Raw genomic sequence first — 23418 nt, forward strand, 5'->3', positions numbered from 1 at the left:
TGCCCCTGCCCCCAGCCTTCCTGACTCTGGGATTCTGGAAATCAGCCCCCTGACTCCAGCCTGCCCAGAATTCCAGGCAGGGAGGACAGGCTGCTCCAGGAGCCAGGAGTTAGGAGCTGGGTGACAGTGGCCTGGAAGGAAATCCTGGCTCTGCCCCTCACCCCCCGCCTTTTTTATTCTTTTTTGGATCTTGCTCTGTTGCCCAGGCTTTAGTATAGTGCTGCAACCATAGCTCACTGCAGCCTCTACTTCCTGGGCTCAAGCAACACAATCCTCCCACCTCAGCCTCCCAAGTAGCTGGGACCACAGGTATGCACCACCACGCCCAGCTAATTTTACTCTCTCCGAGAATGTCTCTAAGTTTCTGCTGGAGTTAGGGGATGGAGAATAGGGATTGGCTAGGTTTTGTTATTGTTGTTATTTTCTTTTAGAGACAGGGTCTCATTGTGTCTCTCAGGCTGGAGTGCAGTGGTGTGATATCATAGCTCACGGCAGTTTCAACCTCCTCGCCTCTAGCGGTCCTCCAACCATCAGCCTCCCAGGTAGGTGAGACTACAGGCACACATCACCATGTCGGGCTAATTTTTTTTTTTTTTTTTTTTGAGACGTAGTTTCGCTCTTGTTACCCAGGCTGGAGTGCAATGGCGCGATCTCTGCTCACCGCAACCTCCGCCTCCTGGGTTCAGGCAATTCTCCTGCCTCAGCCTCCTGAGTAGCTGGGATTACAGGCACGCGCCACCATGCCCAGCTAACTTTTTTTGTATTTTTAGTAGAGACGGGGTTTCACCTTGTTGACCAGGATGGTCTCAATCTCTTGACCTCGTGATCCACCCGCCTCAGCCTCCCAAAGTGCTGGGATTACAGGCTTGAGCCACCGCGCCCAGCCGGCTAATTTTTTATATTATTTTATTTTTTATGACAGGGAGTCTTACTCTGTCACCCAGGCTGGAGAGCAGTGGTGCAATCTCAGCTCACTGCAACCTCCACCTCCGGGGTACAAGTGATTCTCCTGCCTCGGCCTCCCGAATAGCTGGGGCTACAAGCATGTACCACCATGCCTGGCTAAGTTTTGTATTTTCAGTAGACATGAGGTTTTACCATGTTGGCAAGGCTGGTCTTGAACTCCTGACCTCAAGTGATCTGCCCACCTTGGCCTCCCAAAATGCTGGGATTACAGGCATGAGCCACCATGCCCAGCTTTTATGTTTCTATTTTTTGTAGTCTTGCTGTTGAAATGGGAGGTCTTGCTGTTGCCCAGGCTGCCTAATTTATTTAACACTGCCAGAAGGACCCGGTGCCACCATTTCCTGATTCTACTGCAGGCTCAGAAGTTGCCTTCCACACAGTTATTTCCACATGTGTTGATCTGTTCTTCCAGCTTCTGGAACTTTGAGGCTGCTCCTTCCTCTTTCACACACTCTATCCTCATGGATTCATGTGTTTTCTTTTTTTAAATTCCCTTTATTTTTGTTTTTGTTTTTTGTAGAGATGGTGGGGGGGGGGGAGGGTCTCTCTGTGTTGCCCAGGCTGGTCTCGAACTCCTGAGCCAAAGTGATCCACCTGCCTCAGCCTCCCAAAGTACTGGGATTACAGGTGTGAGCCATAATTCCTGGTCTTTTTATTATTACCATTATTATTTTCTTTTAGATACTGGGAGGGACTCTGGCAGAGTGTAGTGACTCCTACCTGTAATCCCGGGAGGCTGGGAGGCTGAGGCGGGTGGATCACTTGAGACCAGGAGTTCAAGACCAGCCTGGGCAACATAGCAAGATCTTGTCTCTGCAAAAAAAATTTTTTGTAGGCCAGGTGCGGTGGCTTACACCTGTAATCCCAACACTGTGAGAGGCCGAGGCGGGTGGATCACGAGTTCAGGAGTTCGAGACCAGCCTGACCAACATGGTGAAACCCCATCTCTACTAAAAATAACAAAAAAATTATCCATGCGTGGTGGCATGCGCCTGTAATCCCAGCTACTCAGGAGGCTGAGGCAGGAGGTCTCAAGTTTGCAGTGAGCCATGTTCATGCTATTGCACTCCAGCCTGGGTGACAGAGTAAGATTCCGTCTCAAAAAATACATACATAGTAATAATAATGCAAGAAAATTTCCCGATTTCCCAGAACTGAAAAATGTGGTACTGAATGAAAGCGAGCCCCAAGCGCCCAGAAAAGATTTATATATAATATATATGTATATATATATATTTTTTAGATGGAGTCTTGCTCTGTCTCCCAGGCTGGAGTGCAATGGCGCGATCTCGGCTCACTGCAAACTCCACCTCCTGGGTTCAAACAATTCTCCTGCCTCAGCTTCCCGAGCTGGGATTACAGGCATGCGCCACCATGCCCAGCTAATTTTTTGTATTTTTGGTAGAGACGGGGTTTCACCATGTTGACCAGGATGGTCTCGATCTCTTGACCTTGTGATCCACCCGCCTCGGCCTCCCAAAGTGCTGGGATTACAGGCGTGAGCCACCGCGCCCGGCCTGCAAGGGTGGTTTCAATAGGAAGACATATAGGGTCCAAGAGACGGTGTTCACTAGGGGACTCCATTGGGGGCAGGGACAAGGCTCTGGACAGCTTCTCCAGAAAGGGGACAATCACAGAACACCTGTTGAGTTCAAGGAGCATTAGAGAACTGGTGAAAATTTTGGGGCTAAATTTTCGATAAATTTATTGAAAACTAAGTAAATGAGAAACAAACAGAAAATTCCAGGGAAAACAAGAAGCTCTGTAGGAAATAAAACGTTATCGTAAGGCGGGGCGGTGGCTCACGCCTGTAATCTCAGCACTTTAGGAGGCCGAGGCGGGTGGATCACTTGAGGTCAGGAGTTTGAGACAAGCCTGGCCAACATGGTAAAACCCCAACTCTACTAAAAATACAAAAATTAGCTGGCGTGGGGTCACATGCCTGTAATCTCAGCTACTCAGCTATTCGGGAGCCTGAGGCAGAAGAATCACTTAAACCTGGGAGGCAGAGGTTGCAGTTGAGCAAAGATCATGCCATTGCACTCCAGCCTGGGTAACAGAGTGAGACTCTGTCCCGTTTATATGTATATATTATATATGTGCAGGGCACGGTGGCTCACACCTGTAATCCCAGCACTCTGGGATGCTGAGGTGGGTGGATCACCTGATGTCAGGAGTTCAAGACCAGCCTGGCCAACATGGTGAAACCCCGTCACTGTTAAAAATATAAAAATTGCTGGGCGCGGTGGCTCAAGCCTGTAATCCCAGCACTTTGGGAGGCCGAGGCGGGCGGATCACGAGGTCGAGAGATCGAGACCAACCTGGTCAACATGGTGAAACCCTGTCTCTACTAAAGATACAAAAAATCAGCTGGGCATGGTGGCGTGTGCCTGTAATCCCAGTTACTCAGGAGGCTGAGGCAGGTGAATTGCTTGAACCCGGGAGGCGGAGGTTGCGGTGAGCCGAGATCGCGCCATTGCACTCCAGCCTGGGTAACAAGAGCGAAACTCTGTCTCAAAAAACTAAAAAAAAAAAAAAAAAAAAAATATATATATATATATATATATATATATATATAAATTAGCTGGGCGCGGTGGCTCAAGCCTGTAATCCCAGCACTTTGGGAGGCCAAGGCGGGTGGATCACGAGGTCAAGAGTTCGAGACCATCCTGGTCAACATGGTGAAACCCCGTCTCTACTAAAAATACAAAAAAATTAGCTGGGCATGGTGGCGCGTGCCTGTAATCCCAGCTACTCAGGAGGCTGAGGCAGGAGAATTGCCTGAACCCAGGAGGCGGAGGTTGCGGTGAGCCGAGATTGGGCCATTGCACTCCACAGTCCAGCCTGGGTAACAAGGGCGAAACTCCGTCTCAAAAAAAAAAAAAAAAAAAAAAAAAAATATATATATATATATAAATTAGCCAGGCGTGGTGGCAGGTGCCTGTAATCCCAGCTATTCAGGAGGCTGAGGCAGGAAAATCACTTGAACCTGGGAGGCGGAGGTTGCAGTGATCTGAGATCTCCTGGGCAACAAAACAAGACTTTGTTTCAAAAAAAAAAAAAAAAATGTTATCATAGCAGACTCCTCGTCTCAGCCGCTGTGAATGACTTTGTAACCCTAATAGGTTTGTTGTCCGGTGGGTGAAGCGAGTCAGCACATGGAGACACCTGGTCGCAGAAGAGGAAGAGGATTACTTAATGCAGGACTGCCGAGGAGGAGACAGAACTTCAAATCCACCTCCCCAAGGGGTTTGGGACAGGATTTTTTTTTTTTTTCTTTTGAGACGGAGTTTCGCTCTTGTTACCCAGGCTGGAGTGCAATGGCGCGATCTCAGCTCACCGCAAACTCCGCCTCCTGGGTTAAAGCAATTCTCCTGCCTCAGCCTCCTGAGTAACTGGGATTACAGGCACGTGCCACCATGCCCAGCTAATTTTTTGTATTTTTAGTAGAGACGGGGTTTCACCATGTTTACCAGGATGGTCTCGATCTCTCGACCTTGTGATCCACCCGCCTCGGCCTCCCAAAGTGCTGGGATTACAGGCTTGAGCCACTGCGCCCGGCCTTGGGGACAGGATTTTTGTTTTGTTTTGTTTTAAGATGGAGTCTCGTTCTATCACCAGGCTGGAGTGCCATGGCATGATCTTGGTTCACTGCAACTTCTGCCTCCCAGGTTGAAGCGATTCTCTTGCCTCAGGCTCCCAAGTAGCTGAGATTACAGGCACCCACCACTACACATGGCTAATTTTTGTATTTTTAGGAGAGAAGGGGTTTTACCATGTTGGCCAGGATGGTCTCGACCTCTTGACCTCGTGACCTCGTGATCCACCCGCCTCGGCCTCCCAAAGGGCTGGGATTACAGGCTTGAGCCACCGCGCCCGGTGGAAGCAGAGTTTTTAAAGATAACCTGGTGAGTAGGGGGAAGCCCATGAGCCAGGAATGCTGATTGGTCAGGGCTGAAATCATAGGGAGTTACAGCTGTCTTCCTGCCCGGAGTCCCTTCCTGGGTGGGGACCACAAGATCAGATGAGCCAGTTTATTGATCTGGGTGGTGCCAGCTGATCCATCAAGTGCAAAGTCTGCAAAATATCTCAAGCCCTGATCTCAGTTTATGGAGGGTCCGAATCTTGTGTCCTCCTGCCGCAGGACTCCTAAACCAGCATTTCTAATCTTGTGGCTGATGTTAGTCCTACGAAGGCAATCTAGCCCCAGGCAAGGTCTGCTTTGAGAAAGGGCTTTGTTTAAAGTATAAACTATAAATTAAGTTTCTCCCAAAGTTAGTTCATCCTCTGCCCAGGAATGAACAAGGACAGCCTGGAGGTTAGAAGCAAGATGGAACTGGTTAAGTTAGATAGATCCTTTTCACTGTCTCAGTCATAATTCGGCAAAGGCAGTTTCACAACCTCCACCTCCTGGGTTTACTTGACTCTTCTGCCTCAGCCTCCCGAGTAGCTGGGGTTACAGACGCACGCCACCACCATGCCTGGCTGTTTGTATTTTCAGTAGAGACAGGGTTTTGCCATGTTGGCCTCCAGGACTTCTGGCCTCAAGTGATCTGTGCACCTCAGCGCCCCAATGTATTGGGATTACAGGCTCGAGCCACCACCCCGGGCTGCGCTCATGGTTCATGAGTTTGTAGAGCTGCACTTCTGGCCCTCTCCTGATGCCTTCCTGGTGGTCGTTGGGTGGGGTGAAAATCCCAACTCTCCAGTCGAGGTCTTACTGGTGACCAGCCCCACCCTTAGGCTCCCCCGGGAGCCTACGCTAAATCACTGTATTGCATAAACTCCACAGTTCTCCAAAGGAGTGTATAATGAATGACAAGACACTCCCACCAATCAGGAATTTCCAAGGGTTTTAGGGGCTCTGTGACAGGAACTGGGGACAAATACCACATTTCTTCTACTACAGAAGATAAACACCAGAATAATCAGCTCCAACAGGGAAAGGGGCCATGGGAGGACTGTGATTTTTCTTCTGACAAGCCACATGAATCCTGAAGCAGGGGCCTGGCTCATTTTCATAAATAACATTTTGAGAAGATAGGATTGATGAAACTCCCCATGCCACACACTGGGCCTGTACGTGGCCCAAAGACTTCCGGGACATTGGGGGACCCAGGTCGTATCCTCATCGAGGCTGCTTCTGTTCAGTAGACCAGCCTGGGCTGCCTCACACCCACCCAGTCGTGGGGTTCAGGATCACCCCGGCCCTGGCGCATGCCCCTTCGAGGAGGGCAGTTGTGTATACACACTTGACTACAGGCTGGGAAAGCGGTACACGTGCCGGCAACTTCGTCTTCCAGGTTAGGCTCTCCGGCTCCAAAACCTGGGTCACCGCCTCCCCCCACCCCTGCTCCCTTCTCATCCAGACGGGTGGTCCTATGCGGAGCGTCAGCACTGGTGAGCGCGGTGTCACAGGCACTTCTCACGGAAGGTCCGTACCAGGGACGGGGTCCTCCCCCTCTGACAGTCAGGGTAGCCTGCATGGCTGCAGGTCACAGAGCTAAGGGAGGCAGAGTTGAGATCTGGATCCAGAGCCCTTGGGGAAAGGCCCTCACACTTAGGGGGTCATGGGATCGTCCTTCTAAGGGGGCAGCATTCCCTGACTGAATCTTGGCCGGGGAGTAGATGTCAGAGAGACCATCCACGCCGGGACCCACAAGGGCCTGGCCTGGGCTGCAGGAGACGCTGGGGTGAGCAGGGTGGAGTGACCTTGGACCCCTGCTGCTGCTGCTTACTGGCTGTGTGGCCTTGGGCACATCACCTTGCCTCTCTGTGCAGGAGCAACAATCCCTTGCTGGCAGGTGGTTGTGAAGATTACGTGAATGAAGGTGTTTGGTCCTCCCAGCTGCAGCCCGGCCTGTCAGGCTCCAGAAACAGCGCCCGCCAACCCACTTGACTACTGGCTGCTCCACTGAGGCCCTCCTTGGGAGTGGGGAGGCCCTGGGGCAGGCATGCTCCCGGGACTGATTTGAAGGGTTAGGGTGGCCTGGAGAAGTTAGCCTGACATCGGATCGGCTGATAGGGCCAAAATTCTGAAGGTGCTTAGTCTGGTGAGCTCTCACAGGGGTGGGGAGTGGAGGTCAGGTGGAACCTGGAGGGCTGTGACTGGCTTGAAGCCAGAGTTGGTGGCGAAACCAGATTCCCATTATTCTGGATGTCCCAGAAACATTCCTGGCTAAATAAGGGCTCCAAGATGGCTGCCTCAGCTGGGAATGGGATGAGGGCCACTCCCTGCCCCCAGGCCTCCCACCCTAATGGGTTCTCTGGCCCAGCCCCTGCCCAAGGTGGGGAAGGGGTTGGCAACTCTAGCATGTGCACGGCGGGGGGTTCCCTTCTTGTACTCCCACCATCGTGGTGACCCGGTTGGGGGGAGTTCAGCACCTTGGAGAGGGGACAGCCCTGATCCTTGGAAGTCCCTGGTTTGGTCACCCACACCTGCATTCTCAACTTGTTCACACGAAGTGGGTGAGGGGCACGGTGGAATTTGCCTGAAGGCACTCACAGGGGGACAGGCAGAATTTGAACCCAAGTCTGAGTCCCAAGTGGGGTCAGGGCATAGTCACTGGGCTAGTGTTAAGATCCTGATGTGCTTAAAAAGGCCCAAGGTAACTGAGCCCCACTACCCGCTTCTGGGGTCACCTCCGGTATCTGCCCTGCAGGCACCTGGATGGGACCTTTCACCTGTGAGTGGCCCCAATTCTGAGAATTGGCTCCCGGGGCAGCCCCAGGAGACACCAGCAACCCCACCCTGATCTCACCCACCCCACAGCCCTAGGGGGCTGTCACCAATGGCCTTGTGAAGGGCTTGCTGAGTCAGCTTCCCAGGACAGCTCTGAGTCCGGCGTGATGACCAAGGTGACCCTCTGTGCCCGCGCTATCTACGAGGGCCCACCACAGCCCCAGCCCTGCAGCAGACATGTGTGGGGGGGGGGGTCAAACAGCAAGGCCCTGCAGACCCTCACCCCAGAAATACCCAGTGGTGAATGTGGCTCTGCCTGGGCCCAGCCAAGGTCAGGGGACACAGGACTCTGATCTTTGTTATAAATACACGTGTTTGGTGAGTGAGGGGCAACAGAAGGCAGAGAGATGGCGCTGTACACAGCTGGTATAGGCTTGGAGGTGGAGCGCCGAGAGACACACAGACAGTCCGCCCAGCAGGGCAGGCCGGGCAGCATTCTGGGGCTTGTAACACTTGGTTGGTGGGCGAGAGCCGCAGGAGGGCTGGCCCAGGGCTGCAGGGGCCCAGGCACCCTGCAGGCTCCCTGGTCCGAAGTCCTGGGTGGCATCAGTGGTGGCGCCTGGGCTCAGCTCACATCATTCAGGGCCTGGAGGGACACAAGGCGAGTCAGGAGGGTGCTCTGGGGCCCTGGGGCCCACCACCTGGCCCTGCAGGCCACCTACCTTGCGGGCAAACTCGGGCAGCACGAAGGCGGCGCGGTGCACGTCGGAGTTGTAGTACTTGAGCTGCATCTGCGCCACCTGGTGCTGCGTCAGCGGCTGCACTGGCTCCTGGAAGTTGGTGCTCTGGGGACCAGGACAGAGGGGCATATGGTGGGGGCGCTTTTTTTTTTTTGAGACAGTCTCACTCTGTTGCCCAGGCTGGAGTGCCGTGGCACCATCTCAGCTCACAACAACCTCTGCCTCCCGGGTTCAAGCAATCCTCCTGCCTCAGCCTCAGGTGTGTGCCACCATGCCCGGCTAATTTTGTTTTTTGTATTTTGAGTTAAGACTGAGTTTCTCCATGTTGGTCAGGTGGGTCTTGAACTCCCGACCTCAGGTAATCCGCCCGCCTTGGCCTCCCAAAGTGCTGGGATTATAGGCGTGAGACACCGTGCCCAGCCTGGTGAGGGCACTTTATGCCCACCTGCCCCAGGCCCCCACAGCCCCTGGCACCCCATCTCACCGGGTTCTTGCTGCACAGCATGAAGCCGATCTGGCCACTGGGGTAGGTGGGGATGGTGCAGTAGGCGTAGGCCACCACGGGGAACAGTGACTGGCAGAACTGCCGCATCTCCTTGATGAGATCCAGGTGCAGCCACTGGCACTCACCTGGGGGCCCCACCAGCAGCATTAGCATCCAGCAGGGCCCGTCCCATCCCGTCCCGCCCAGCCCCATTGCTCCAGGCCTGTGGCTCACCCTGGCAGCAGAGGACACCATCTTCCTTGAGGGCCGTCTTCATGAGCTGGTAATAGGACTCTTTGAAGAGACTTTCGGCGGGGCCTGGGGAAGGATGGAGGCAGGCACACTGAACACAGCCTGGCTGAGACCTCCAGGGCCACTGTCACCCCACTACACAGACCCACACAGCTGCCCAGTGGCCAGAGCCAGGATCTGAACCCAGGTCCGTGGAGGCTCCATACTTTTTTTTTTTTTTGAGACGGAGTTTCACTCGTTACCCAGGCTGGAGTGCAATGGCGCGATCTCGGCTCACCGTAACCTCTGCCTCCTGGGTTCAAGCAATTCTCCTGCCTCAGCCTCCTGAGAGGCTGGGATTACAGGCACGTGCCACCATGCCCAGCTAATTTTTTGCATTTTTAGTAGAGATGGGGTTTCACCATGTTGACCAGGATGGTCTCGATCTCTCGACCTCGTGATCCACCTGCCTCGGCCTCCCAAAGTGTTGGGACTACAGGCTTGAGCCACTGCGCCCGGCCGAGGCTCCATACTTTAATCCCATTCTTGGGGCAGTCTCACTGGCACCGCAGCAGAGGAACCTCCATCCCAGGCCTTGGTTCAAGACTAGAACCCACCCTCACTCCAAGGATGACCAGTCCAGAGCAGAGGAGAGGCTGAGGAGGACACAGGGGCCTCAGTGTCCCAAAGCCAGATCCCCACTCTCCTTGGGCCCCAGCTTTTGAACTCTGGGCAGCTGCCTGGCTCCTGCCTACTGTCCCAAGCCATGTTTCAGGGGCAGGTAACAACACAGAAGGAAAAAGTACAGCTCCAGTTCGAGGGCTGGGAGGTCCCTCTATCGTCTACTCTGAAGGCCTGGAGGGGGCTGACCTCCAGACCTGCAGCTGCCAGAAAATTCTGGGACCCATCCGCTGCTTACCCATGGGGTCTGAGGAGTCAGTGATGATCACATCAAAGGCATCCTGATTCTGTTTCATGAACTCAAAACCATCACCCACATGTAGGGTCAGCTTCGAGCTAGAATAGCCAACAGCCATCCCCGGCAGGAACTTCTTGGAGACTTGGATGACATCCTGGAGGGGATGGGAGGGACCAGACTGGGCCAAGGGGGCTGGGGGACCTGGAGCCAGACACAGCCATGTGTGACTTCTGAACTGCCTGAGAGGCAAGCCACCTTGGGCAAGCCCCCCCTCTCCCCTTTTTGGAGATGGAGTCTCACTCTGTTGCCCAGCCTGGAGTGCAGCGGTACGATCCCCGCTCGCTACAACCTCCACCTCCCAGGTTCCGGCAATTCTCCCGCTCAGTCTCCCGAGTAGTTGGGACTACAGGTGCATGCCACCGCACCCAGCTAATTTTTTTGTATTTTTAGTAGAGATGGCGTTTCACCATGTTGCCCAGGCTGGTCTTGAACTCCTGAGCTCGGGCAGTCCACCTGCCTTGGCCTCCCAAAGTGCTAGGATTATAGGTATGAGCCACCGTGCCCACCTCCCCTCTTTTTTTTGAGGCTGGGATTGATCCGTCTACCACTGTCTCCCCATACCCGGGCAACACCTGGCATGTAGCATGATTTTAGTGAGCAGCTATTGAGTGTAAGGGGCAATGTACAAATAGTTGAGCTGTCTCTGGCCCCTGCCTGGGGCTGAGATTAAAAATCAGCTTAGTTGACTGGGTGAGGCGGCTCATGCCTTTAATCCCAGCACTTTGGGAGGCTGAGGTGGGTGGATCACCAGATCAGGAGCTCAGCCTGACCAACATAGTAAAATCCTGCCTCTACCAAAAATACAAAGAAAATATCGGGCATGGTGGTGGGCACCTGTAATCTCAGCTACTAGGGAGGCTAAGGCAGGAAGAGCTCTTGAACCTGGGAGGCGGAGGTTGTAGTGAGCCAGGATCAGGCCACTGCACTCCAGCCTGGGCGACAGTGCAAGACTCCTTCTCACAAAAACAAAACAAAACAAAAAACCTATCAGCTTAGTCTAACTAAAAACTTGCCACGCAGGCGCCCTCACCACCTGCCAGGCCCTCTGCCATCTGGTTTTCCTACCGAACCCTCCCCGCCAGGTGTTTCCCAGATGGGGAAACAGGCCCTACCTGCCTTGCTCAGTGGTGTGCAGCCATTGCAGGGCCAGCTGGCCATGGCCGGAGGGAGAACCAGGAGTCAAACCCCACCCTGCTGGCTCTGTGCTGGCACTCACCTCGTCGATCTCACACTGGACCACGGACTCCACGGAGGGGTGCTTCACCACCTCTCGCAGGACACCTCCGTCTCCGCCCCCAATGATCAGCACCTGGGAGGAGGGGGCAGTCAAGGCAGGGGCCCTGGAAGGACTGGGTGCCCCTAGGCACCTGAAGCAGGCCCCTGGCCCCTCCAACCCAAGGGTCTCATCATTTTCTACCCTCGGAAATGCTTTCGTGCCGGTGTTCCCTTTCCTGGAAGTTCCTTCCAGGGCTGCCCCAGGCTTCAGAAGCCGCGTCAGCGTCCGCCTCCACCTCTCTGCGGGACTCCCTGTCCGCCCCCACCCCTCTGCGAGACCCCCTGGCCGTGCTTGCACTTTCTCTGACGACCGTACGGGCAGCATCTGGACGGAGCCTGTGGCACACCTGGGACACCCCCCCCCACAACGTCGTCGTCCAGCACTGTCCCAGAGGACAATGGGGTACCTTTCGTGGATTGGGGTGGCTGCAGAGAGGCAGGTTGGCGATCATCTCCTGGTAGGAGAACTCATCCCTCTCTGTGCATTGGATGACACCGTCCAACACCAGCACGTTGCCATAGGTCTTACTGCGGGCGGAGTGACAGTCGGGGACCTGGGTTCTCTGGGGTAGGGAAAACGTACCCCAAGCCGCCCTGGGTGAGGAGGGTCGCCCTACCCCGTCTAGGGGTCCCAGGGGTGAGGGTCGATGGTGACACGTGGCGAGGAACGCCAGGCGGGCCGCCGGGCGGAGGCTGGGCTGAGACCCGGGGTCTCCTCGGGTTCTGACGTGTCCCAGGGCTGACACGTGGAGCGGGGCGCAGACTCCGGCTCCACCGCCCAAAGGCCTGCCCGCAGCCCCAGCCCCGGCCCCAGCCCAGGGAGGCGGGGTGAGGGGTGGCGAGGGGGGCCAGGGCAGGACGGGGTCCGGCCGGCCTGGGTCCCGGCGTGGAAGGACCCGAGAGGCGGGCAGCGGGCGGCCCGGGATGAGCCGAGGGGGCCGGTGCCCGCGGGCAGCGGCGGTACCTGCGAAAGACGAGGATGTCCTGGTAGCGCGAGCGCCGGTGGTGGAGCAGCTGCTCCACCTGCAGCGACAGGGCCTGGCCGGGCCACAGGCTGCAGGTCTCGCGGAACCAGCCCTCGCGGATGGCGGCGGGGCCGGAGGCGGCTGGGCCGTCGGGGCCGGACTCCATGGCGGGCGGGCGGGCGGCGCGGGGCGCGGGCCCGGGACTGCAGGCCGCGCGGAGCCGCAGCACAACGGGACCAGCTCCGCCCGCCGCCCGCGCCGCAACCTAACCCGGGAGCGGGGCGGGGCTTGCCGGCAGGGGCGGAGCCCACGGCCGCCAATGGTAAAGCGGCTGCGCCGGGCGCTCATTGGCCGCCGGCCCTCAGAGCGGCACGGAGTGGCTGGGGTGCGCCGTCAGTCGGCGGCAGCAGGGTAGTGCGGTCCGCTCCGGGGGCCACGTGGGGCCCGGTCGGGGCCGGACGGCCGAGCCGGGTTCCGGGGCGGGCTGGGCCGGCGGATCCTCCACCCCTGCCGGCCCGGGCCGTGCACCCCCGACCCCTGCTCCCTTCTCGGGGTTGGGAGGCACCGAGGGCCTCGAGAGGCTGCGAGACTGGGGCTTGGTGCGGAGTGCGGGAGCGCTGGGACGTGCGGACCGGGGCGTCAGCCTTTAGGCTGGAGACGGGGGAGCGGGCGGCTACATTGGGTTACGTTGTTGCAAGATGCGAGTAGAACGTATCCCTCGCCGCGTCCAAAATCTGGTTCCTTGTTGGACTTGAACAGATTATGTGGTTCGTCGGGGCGCACTTAAGATTTTTATTTACTTGGAAAGAATCATCACAATCCGCGAATTAACGAGCTGGATTTAGCCATTTTCCCTTAGATTCTCTGAGCCATGAGCCTATGGGTGGTGAATACGAGAGAAGTGCTTTTCTAAACGACTTTCTAAATTTACCAGCAGTGTCCAGGAAGAGGCCCAGCACATACATATTCAGCACCAGAAAAGACTGGCACGCAATGTTTCTCGACAAACTGGGTCTTGCTCCTTGAAGGGTGGGTGGGACTGTGCTGTTTTTATGAGAATGTCAGAGAACTTCTCAGAATCACATTAAGCATGCTAATTACCAAATATTAAATGCTAATTGTTCTACAGGAAGTTCGAATGCCAAGGAAGGAAGATGAAACTGGTATAAGCTACTCCTGACATTTCAGGGATGGTTTGACTGACGTTTTGCAGCCTCCACCTGGAGGTGGGGAATCCGTTTCCTGTGTCGTCCCAAGAGCTGAATACAAGCGTTATCAGTGAGAGCAAGCTTCGCGCCTAGGCAACAATGTGCCTTGCTTGACTTCAAGCTCCTTCTAAAGGCGAGGTAGACTGCTAAAGAATTGCTAGGCATAGGCTGAGTGCGGTGGCTCATGCCTGTAATCCCAACACTTTGGAAGGCCAAGGTGGGTGGATCACCTAAGGTCAGGAGTTTGAGACCAGCCTGGCCAAGACGGTGAAACCCTATCTATACGAAAAATACAAAAAAATTAACTGAGTGTGGTTGCGGACGCCTGTAATCCCAGCTACTCGGGAGCCTGATGCAGGAGAATCGCTTGAACCAGGGAGGTGGAGGTTGCAGTGAGCCAAGATTGTGCCACTGCACTCCAGCCTGGGCAACAAGAGTGAAACTGTCTCAAAAAAAAAAAAAAAAAAAAAAAAAGCCGGGCGCGGTGGCTCAAGCCTGTAATCCCAGCACTTTGGGAGGCTGAGGCGGGTGGATCACGAGGTCGAGAGCTCGAGACCATCCTGGTCAATACGGTGAAACCCCGTCTCTACTAAAAATACAAAACATTAGCTGGGCATGGTGGCGCTTGCCTATAATCCCAGCTACTCAGGAGGCTGAGGCAGGAGAATTGCTTGAACCCAGGAGGCGGAGGTTGCGATGAGCTGAGACCACGCCATTGCACTCCAGCCTGGGTAACAAGAGCGAAACTCTGTCTCCAAAAAAAAAAAAAAAAAAAAAAAATGGCTAGGCAGTTGGGTGCAGGGGCTCACACCTATAATTCTAGGATTTTGGGAGGCTGAGGCAGTGAGGCAGGAGGACTGCTTGAGCTCAGGAGTTCGACGCCAGCCTAGGCAACATAGCAAGACCCTGTCTCTAAAAAATAAATGGTGGCTCAGGCCTGTAATCCCAGCACTTTGGGAGGCTGACGTGGGCAGATCACAAGGTCAAGAGATTGAGATCATCCTGGCCAACATAGTGAAACTCAATCTACTAAAAACACAATTAGCTGGGCGTGGTGGCGCATGTCTGTAGCCCCGGCTGCTTGGGAGGCTGAGGCAGGAGGATCGCTTGAACCTGAGAGTCAGGTTGCAGTGAGCCAATGTTGTGGACCATCCGGGACAGGTAGGCACGTCTGCCCGGGGTCTCTCGACCTGCAAAAGGGTCCCAATACCTGGAAGAGGGAGTGCGCCTGGAAAATTAATAAAAACAGAGAGAGAGAAAGCGAGGCGTCTGGAGGGCTGATAGGCTGTGCCTAAACAGCAAATTTTATTTTTCAAAGGCCAAGGATAAATACACTTTCTTGGCTCTAGTTTACGTCATAGCAAGAGGAAATGCAAATGTATGCCTCACATGGCCTATACAATAGAGAAGTCAGATATGCAATCAATGGTTGTAAAAAGTAACAGAATTTCCTGTAATCACAAAGCTTGTTTGCATCCAAACATGATTCACAAAGCTTGTTTACATCCAAACATTATTCACCCTGGCTGCAGGTATCTCTGGTTTGACCTTGTTTTAGAACTGAGATGTGAAGAGGTTTTCTGGTTTTGCTCATCAGAATATCTTTTAATCGGATTCTCCTTTGTCTACTCCTGACTCAACTTAACTCAGCTTCCCCATTCAGGAATCTCTGAGTCAGAAATCAAAGCCATCCCTTATGGTGGCATTTTGCTTTGCAAATGCCAGTTAAACCATTATCTACGGTACAAGGCAGTCAGGTAAGGTTTAAGGCTTATTCTTAAAGAGTCATAAAAAGGTTAAAAGCAGGAACTGGTTGCCGGTAGGGGGTCACTCAGTCTAGCAGCAACGCATAGTTTTAGGCCCAAAACGATATTGCGGTTGATATTAGAAACTAATCATTCATCTTTCAGTTCCTATACTTCCGGATAGCTCGACTGCCTCCAGTAGGAAACTGTGTTTGGGATCAAACTCACCGTATAGTGAGACTCACGCCTTTTGGGGGTCTCACATGGGAATGTTCCCCACAAGCCAAGATTGCACCACTGCATTCCAGCCTGGTGACAGGGCAAGACTCAAAAATAGAAAACATTGTTAGGCGGCAGCTCCCATGGACCTGTTCAGGACACAAGATTCATGAAAGCAGCATGTGGTGGTACACACCTATAATCCCAGCTACTTGGGAGGCTGAGGCAGGAGAACCACTTGAACCCAAGAGGTGGAGGTTGCAATGAGTCGAGATTGCACCACTGCACCCCAGCCCAGGCGACAGTGAGATTCTGTCTCAAAAACAAAAACAAAAACACCCCCACCCACAAAAAAAAGCCCTCAAATGTACAGCACTGTGAACCCAGAAATGCCACTTGATTTCAGGTCACAAAAACAGGATTGGCTGGGCACGGTGGCTCACACCTGTAATCCCAGCAGTTTGGGAGGCCAAGGTGGGTGGATGACTTGAGGTCAGAAGTTCGAGACCAGCCTGGCCAACATGGTAAAAATCCCATCTCTACTAACACAAAAATTAGTGGGCATGGTGGCATGCACCTGTAATCCCAGCTACTTGGGAGGCTGAGGCATGAGAATTGCTTGAACCCGGAAGGCGGAGGTTGCAGTGAGCCGCAATCACACCACTGCACTTCAGCCTGGGTGACAGAGTGAAACCCTGTCTCAAAAAAACAAAAACAAAAACCTAAAAACCAAAAAATGAAAAAAAAAAAAAAAAAAAAAAAAAAGGATTGAGAAAACCAGGCTTTATCATGAAATGTTTTTCCCTAAATTCAGACCAACATAACCTCAAAAATCCAGTTTACTATCCCACCCAAGTGCCTAAAAAGCGTTATTTTAAAAGGGAAAAGGGGAGAGAAAGGTGGGCCAGTGGCTGCTGTTGAAGGAAACAGTTTAAATGGGGCTGCCACATGTTATGTCTCTCTAGAGTCTAAGGAGACTTGTTAAGCAGTTAGCACTTGAGAGCCATTTTTAAAGCCTTCTCTTCAGCCAGGCAGACAGCTGTGGTTATATGAGTGGGAACAATTTTGGTTATTATGTGGTGTGGCTTGGTTGAAATGCTTATGGCAAGCTGCCTCCGTGAGCACACAGCCTTCTGCTCCTCAGTTCTCTCCCACATCCAACCCAGCAGCCCTGCCGGATCCCTTTCCCCTCTTCCTGGAGCACAGGCCCAGCCATGGCCTCCGCTCTCAGTCACTGCACAGTTCCTGACCCACACACACTGTGTGTGCTCCCTGAGTCACCTGACCTTGAGCTCCAGCTGTTCTTCCAACTCCCCAAGACCCTCATCTCTGCCCGATGGCTCAGGAGTTCTGGATTTCGGGTCTGATGGATCAGTAAAACTGTGCAAACACATCTAGAGACTGACACTGGGCTGTGAACTTTTTATTTGGAGAAATGAACATTTGAAAAGATTTCAAACTCCTGTGTAAGGTTCCTGTCTTAAAAAATAAACAGAAGGCCAGGAGCAGTGGCTCACGCCTGTAATCCCAGCACTTTGGGAGGCCAAGGTGGGTGGATTACCTGAGGTCAGGAGTTTGAGAACAGCCTGGCCAACATGGTGAAACCCTGTCTCTACTAAAAATACAAAAATTAGTTGGGTGTGGTGGAGGGCACCTGTGATCCCAGCTACTTGCTTCTGAGGCAGAAGAATTGCTTGAACCCAGGAAGTGGAGGTTGCACTGAGCCGAGATGGTGCCACTGCACTCCATCTTGGAGGAAGACTCCATCTCATAAAACCCCAAAGAAACGAACAAACGGAAAAACATTGTTACAAAGACGAAACCAGTATGGAAAACTTCCAAATAAAAGGTGTGGCATCATTTAAACTCTCTGGGAGAGTATTCTCATTCGCCTCTAACCAGTGCTAAGACCCCTGCACCTGCTCAGCCAGCCTTAGGCCCGTGGCTTTAGCTAACGGCGGTTCCCAATCACCAGCAGGCGGAAGAATCAGCAGGAGAGGCGGGTGAGCACAGCGGTCCAGGGCGGCCTCCAGGCCTGCTCGGCACTGGCTTCTGACAAGCCCCCCTGTCTGAACTGTTGCCACAGAGCTCTCTGATAGTCTCTTGCTCCTCAGGGTCCAGTCCGATGCCTGTTTCACGAGACCTCTCAGGCCATCCTCAGTATAAAATTCTCACTTTGGCTGGACGAGGTGGCTCATGCCTGTTAATCCCAGCACTTTGGGAGGCTGAGGCGGGTGGATCACCTGAGGTCGGGAGTTTGAGATCAGCCTGACCAACATGGAGAAACCCTGTCTCTACTAAAAATACAAAATTAGCCAGGCATGGTAGTGCATGCCTGTAATCCTAGCTGTTTGAGAGGCTGAGGCAGGAGAATCACTTGAACCTGGGAGGTGGAGGTTGCAGTGAGCTGAGATCGCACCATTGCACTCCAGCCTGGGCAACAAGAGCAAAATTCTGTCTCAAAACACAAAACAAAACAAAAATTTCTGACTCAGCGTGGTGACTCATGCCTGTAATCCCAACACCTTGGAAGGCCTTGGTGGGTGGATCACTTGAGGTCAGGAGTTCAAGACCAGTCTGGACAACATGGTAAAACACTATCTCTATTAAAAATACAACATTTGGGTGGCCGGGCGCGGTGGCTCAAGCCTGTAATCCCAGCACTTTGGGAGGCCGAGGCGGGTGGATCACGAGGTCGAGAGATTGAGACCATCCTGGTCAACAAGGTGAAACCCCGTCTCTACTAAAAATACAAAAAATTAGCTGGGCATGGTGGCGCGTGCCTGTAATCCCAGCTACTCAGGAGGCTGAGGCAGGAGAATTGCTTGAACCCAGGAGGCAGAGGTTGCAGTGAGCCGAGATGGCGCCATTGCACTCCAGCCTGGGTAACAAGAGCGAAACTCCGTCTCCGGAAAAAAAAAAAAAAAAAAAAATACAACATTTGGGTGGGTGTGGTGGTGGGCACCTGTAATCCCTCCTACTTGGGAGGCTGAGACAGGACAATCACTTGAACCTGGGAGGCAGAAGTTGCAGTGAGCTGAGATCACGCCACTGCACTCCAGTCTGAGTGACAAGAGAGAAACTCTGTCTAAAAAAAAAAAAAAAATCCACCTGTGGGGCCAGGCACAGTGGCTCGTGCCTGTAATCTCAGCATTTTGGGAGGCTGAGGTGGGTAGATCACCTGAGGTCAGGAGTTCAGATCAGCCTGACCAACATGGCGAAACCTCACCTCTCCTAAAAATACAAAAATCAGCTGGGCGTGATGGCAGGCGGCTGTAATCCCAGCTACTCGGGAGGCTGAGGTAGGACAACTGCTTGCACCCAGGAGGTGGAGGCTGCAATGAACTGAGATTGCGCCACTGCACTCCAGCCTGGACAAGAGCAAAACTCCGTCTTAAAAAAAAAAAAAAAAAAAAAGGCCAGGCGCGGTGGCTCAAGCCTGTAATCCCAGCACTTTGGGAGGCCGAGGCAGGAGGTCAAGAGATTGAGACCATCCTGGTCAACATGGTGAAACCCCGTCTCTACTAAAAATACAAAACATTAGCTGGGCATGGTGGTGTGTGCCTGTAATCCCAGCTACTCAGGAGAATTGCCTGAACCCAGGAGGCGGAGGTTGTGGTGAGCCGAGATCGCGCCATTGCACTCCAGCCTGGGTAACAAGAGCGAAACTCTGTCTCAGGAAAAAAAAAAAAAAAAAGAAAAAAATCCACCCGTCCATTTTTAATAGCAGAGACTACCATTTTTTGGCAATGACTGTTCTTTGTCCTTTAATTCTGTTCTTACCAAATTGTGCAATAATAGAACCCTGGGCTTTTAGCTGGACACATGGATGACTGAAATAGTGACATTTCCTAGTACCCCTTGCTGTGGTCACGTGCCTAAGTGTTGACCAACAGGAAGTAGAAAAGGACAGTATCTTAGGTCAGGTGTGGTGGCTCATGCCTGTAATCTCAGCACTTTGGGAGGCCGAGGCAGTTGGATCACCTGAGGTCAGGAGTTCAAGACCAGCCTGACCAACATGGTGAAACCCTGTCTTTATTTAAAAAAAAAAAAAAAAAAAGCCGGGCGCGGTGGCTCAAGCCTGTAATCCCAGCACTTTGGGAGGCTGAGGCGGGTGGATCACGAGGTCAAGAGATCAAGACCAACCTGGTCAACATGGTGAAACCCCGTCTCTACTAAAAATACAAAAAATTAGCTGGGCATGGTGGCACGTGCCTGTAATCCCAGCTAATCAGGAGGCTGAGGCAGGAGAATTGCCTGAACCCAGGAGGCAGAGGTTGTGGTGAGCTGAGATCGCGCCATTGCACTCCAGCCTGGGTAACAAGAGCGAAACTCCGTCTCAAAAAAAAAAAAAAAAAAAAAAAGAAATGGGCAGTGTCTTATTCAGAGACTGGGTGCTCTTCTTTCCTCCTTCCAGCTGACTGGAAAGGAATGTAGTAGCTGGAGCAAGGGCAGTCACCCTGCACCATGAGGTGGCAGCCTTGTGTTTGAGCTGAGGATAGTAAAACAAGATAGAAGCCTGTGTCTGATGATCATGAGCATCATACCAGCTCTGGACCAACTATATTTACAAAAGAGGAAAATCATCTCTCTTGTTAAGTCACTAATAGTTTGGCTATTCTGTCACTTTCAACCAGTCTAGTCCTAGCTAACACAAACTCAAGCCTATCTTAGGACAGGCATGTCCTGTCCTGTTCTGCTTGACGGAGAGCTGTCTGACAGCAGTGATTTGTGACTTAGCTTGGTATACCCCAAAGGGTATTATATCCAGTTGTCAATCTCAATGATTTGTGGGATGGATTTCAAAGAAAACTGGCTCTTAGTTTAAGTATTTGTAAAAAACAATGGCATTCTGTGCTTTCTTGATTTAATAGCCTATCTCAGGATTAAAATAACATGAGATTCCAAAGAAATAACCAGAGATTGGGTCACAAATTTGTATAAGAAATTCACTGCTGCATTATTAAGAATAGTACTGAAAATGAAAACCTAAATGTTTAACATGGGGGTTGGCAAAAATAAATTTTACATTGAGAAAAGTCTCATAAACTTTAAGGTGAAAAATAATAGAAACATAAACTCAGACTGTAATTTTAAAAATATATCTATATACACATAGCAAAAGCTTATAAGAAAATAAAGCAAAATGTTAAAGATTATCTTGTCCAGGTGTGGTGGCTCCTGCCTGAAATCCCAACACTGGGAGGTCAAGACGTGAGGATCGCTTGAGGCCAGGAGTTCAAGACTGGCCTGGGCAACACAGCCAGAACCCGTCTCTAAAACATAAGAAAAACTACGCAGGTGTGGTGGCATGTGCCTGTTGTCTCAGCTACATGGGAGGCTGAGGTGGCAGTTCACTCGAGCCTGAGAGGTCAAGGCTGCAGTGAGCCGAGATCACACCACTGAACTCCAGACTGGGTAACACAGTGAGACCCTGTCTCAAAAAAAGAAAAAAAAAAAAAAAGAGCACCTGGGTGTGGTAGGACTATAGATGATTAAAATTTTCTGGTCACATTTTCTTTTTTTTTTTTGAGACGGAGCCTCGCTTTGTCGCCAGGTTGGAGTGCAGTGGCGCGATCTCGGCTCACTGCAACCCCTGCCTCCCACGTTCAAGGGATTCTCCTGCCTCAGCCTCCTGAGTAGCTAGGACTATAGGCGCACACCACTATGCTCAGCTAATTTTTGTATTTTTAGTAGAGATGGGATTTCACCATGTTGACCAGGATGGTCTCAATTTCTTGACCTTGTGAACCACCTGACTTGGCCTCCCAAAGTGTTGGGATTACAGGCGTGAGCCACTGGGCCTGGCCTTGCATTCTACTGTATTTCCATCATTTCTTGCAATGAACATGTTGTTACTTCTACAATCAGAAAAGAAACAAAGTTGATTTAAAAAAAAAAAAAAGCCGGGCGCGGTGGCTCAAGCCTGTAATCCCAGCACTTTGGGAGGCCGAGGCGGGTGGATCACGAGGTCAAGAGATCGAAACCATCCTGGTCAACATGGTGAAACCCCGTCTCTACTAAAAATACTAAAAATTAGCTGGGCATGGTGGCGTGTGCCTGTAATCCCAGCTACTCAGGAGGCTGAGGCAGGAGAATTGCCTGAACCCAGGAGGCGGAGGTTACGGTGAGCCGAGATCGCGCCATTGCACTCCAGCCTGGGCAACAAGAGCGAAACTCCGTCTCAAAAAAAAAAAAAAAAAAAAAAAAAAGGTGAGAAAGGAACAGAGAAGAGAACAGGTCCTCAGGAGCCACGGCTGATGCTAGAGCACCTTACCGGTTCCTCTCCCAATGGTATTTTTTACCAGTTGGCTCCATTCACGTTATCTGAAGGCTTGAGAAGGAAGTGAAACGGCCCAGAGAACCCCCTAAAAGTGGAGACAGATGACCATCACACCTTGTGCTTTGCAGGTGCTGCCTGCTTCGGAGCCCCAGGAATTTGTCTCGTATTCCTTCTTGGGTGTGGCTCTGGATTCTCTAGAAGTCACTGTAACCCCAGGACACACTTACCTGCCCAGACAGCGGAAGATGATTGCCTAAACAAGATGGGATCTATCCTTCCTGCCAGAGCTGTGGCGGCAGCAAAATAAAAATCAGAAATCAACTTTCTTCCAGGAAGAATTTTTTTTAATGGTTTAAAAATACGTGTGTAGAAAAGCAGCACCGACATCTGGTGCTTCTGGTCCGTGGGCGTCACGCAGTCTTCCAGGACTATCTCTGCGGCCAGTTGTACCTGAAGCCTCTGCAGAGACAGTACAAAAACAACAGTTATTTATTCCGGGTTGGTTGGATGTTCTCAGATGGTTTACAAGATGGTGCAAACCTTAATCATGCAGAACAGGGGAGAATGGTTTGTTCAGGGGTCCCAGGGACCTCGGCGGCCCACCAGAGTTGGCTGAGCTGAGCAGCATCTAAAGGAGGCAGACCTGTCCTTCCTGCCCTCAGGCAAGTCCCCTGACCTCAGGGTCGCCTTGATTATTAGGATGTTATGCTTTTTTTTTTTTTTTTTTTTTTTTTAACAAAAGAAAGAGGTTTAATTGAACTTATAGTTCCATTTGGCTGGGGAAGCCTCATAATCATGGTAGAAGACAAAGAGAAGCAAGTCCCATCCTACATGGATGACAGCAAGCAAAGACAGAATAAGGAAGACGCAAAAGTGGAAAAGCCTGATAAAACCATCAGATCTCTGGAGACTTATTCACTACCATGAAAACAGTGTGGGGGAAACTACCCCACGATTCAGTTATCTCCGAGTCCCTTCCATAACACCTGGGAATTATGGGAGTACAATTAAAAATGAGATTTGGGTAGGGAACACAGAGCCACTCCGTATCATTCTGCCCCTGGCTGCTGCCAAATTCATGTCTTCACATTTCAAAACCAATCAAGCCATGCCGGGCGTGGTGGCTCAAGTCTGTAATCCCAGCACTTTGGGAGGCCGAAGCGGGTGGATCACGAGGTCAAGAGATCGAGACCATCCTGGTCAACATGGTGAAACCCCGTCTCTACTAAAAATACAAAAAATTAGCTGGGCATGGTGGCGCATGCCTGTAATCCCAGCTACTCAGGAGGTTGAGGCAGGAGAATTGCCTGAACCCAGGAGGCGGAGGTTGCGGTGAGCCGAGATCATGCCATTGCACTCCAGCCTGGGTAACAAGAGCGAAACTCCGTCTCAAAAAAAAAAAAAAAAAAACAAAAAACAACCAATCCTGTAGTCCCAGCACTTTGGGAGGCCAAGGCGGGTGGATCACGAGGTCGAGAGATCGAGACCATCCTGGTCAACATGGTGAAACCCCGTCTCTACTAAAAATACAAAAAATTAGCTGGGCATGGTGGCTCGTGCCTGTAATCCCAGCTACTCAGGAGGCTGAGGCAGGAGAATTGCCTGAACCCAGGAGGCGGAGGTTGCGGTGAGCCGAGATCT

The 23418-nt window shown here is 52.3% G+C and overlaps 2 protein-coding genes across 2 annotated transcripts in view; both read right to left on the reverse strand.

Annotated features, from left to right (window-relative positions):
- Nucleotides 1-7970: 7970 nt before the first annotated feature.
- Nucleotides 7971-12603, reverse strand: SRM (spermidine synthase). The gene is made up of 8 exons (XM_039474044.2): nucleotides 12322-12603; nucleotides 11765-11885; nucleotides 11299-11391; nucleotides 10023-10176; nucleotides 9107-9190; nucleotides 8873-9018; nucleotides 8371-8493; nucleotides 7971-8294 (listed from the first exon to the last, which is right to left on the reverse strand). Exons 1-8 carry the CDS (start codon nucleotides 12486-12488, stop codon nucleotides 8274-8276), a joined length of 909 nt encoding a protein of 302 aa, XP_039329978.1. The 5' UTR covers nucleotides 12489-12603; the 3' UTR covers nucleotides 7971-8273.
- Nucleotides 12604-22099: 9496 nt separating this feature from the next.
- Nucleotides 22100-23418, reverse strand: part of EXOSC10 (exosome component 10) — a 34978-nt gene continuing 33659 nt past the window's right edge. Inside the window, exon 25 of the mRNA XM_039474422.2 lies at nucleotides 22100-22236. Within this exon, the coding sequence (XP_039330356.2) occupies nucleotides 22206-22236 (31 nt within the window). The 3' untranslated portion in view covers nucleotides 22100-22205. The remainder of the gene's footprint in view (nucleotides 22237-23418) is intronic.

Source organism: Saimiri boliviensis, chromosome 11, assembly GCF_048565385.1.
Source record: "Saimiri boliviensis isolate mSaiBol1 chromosome 11, mSaiBol1.pri, whole genome shotgun sequence".
In the NCBI taxonomy this organism is placed as follows: Eukaryota; Metazoa; Chordata; class Mammalia; order Primates; family Cebidae; genus Saimiri; species Saimiri boliviensis.

What these genes read in the sequence shown, in the direction of transcription:
- SRM (XM_039474044.2), bottom strand. Translation starts at nt 12,488, where the DNA reads ATGGAGTCCGGCCCCGACGGCCCAGCCGCCTCCGGCCCCGCCGCCATC. An exon ending in GCCACCCCAATCCACGAAAG is followed by an intron (nt 11,392 to 11,764) that starts GTACCCCATTGT and finishes CCCTCCTCCCAG; the next exon opens with GTGCTGATCATTGGGGGCGG. An exon ending in TGACTCCTCAGACCCCATGG is followed by an intron (nt 9,191 to 10,022) that starts GTAAGCAGCGGA and finishes ATCCTTCCCCAG; the next exon opens with GCCCCGCCGAAAGTCTCTTC.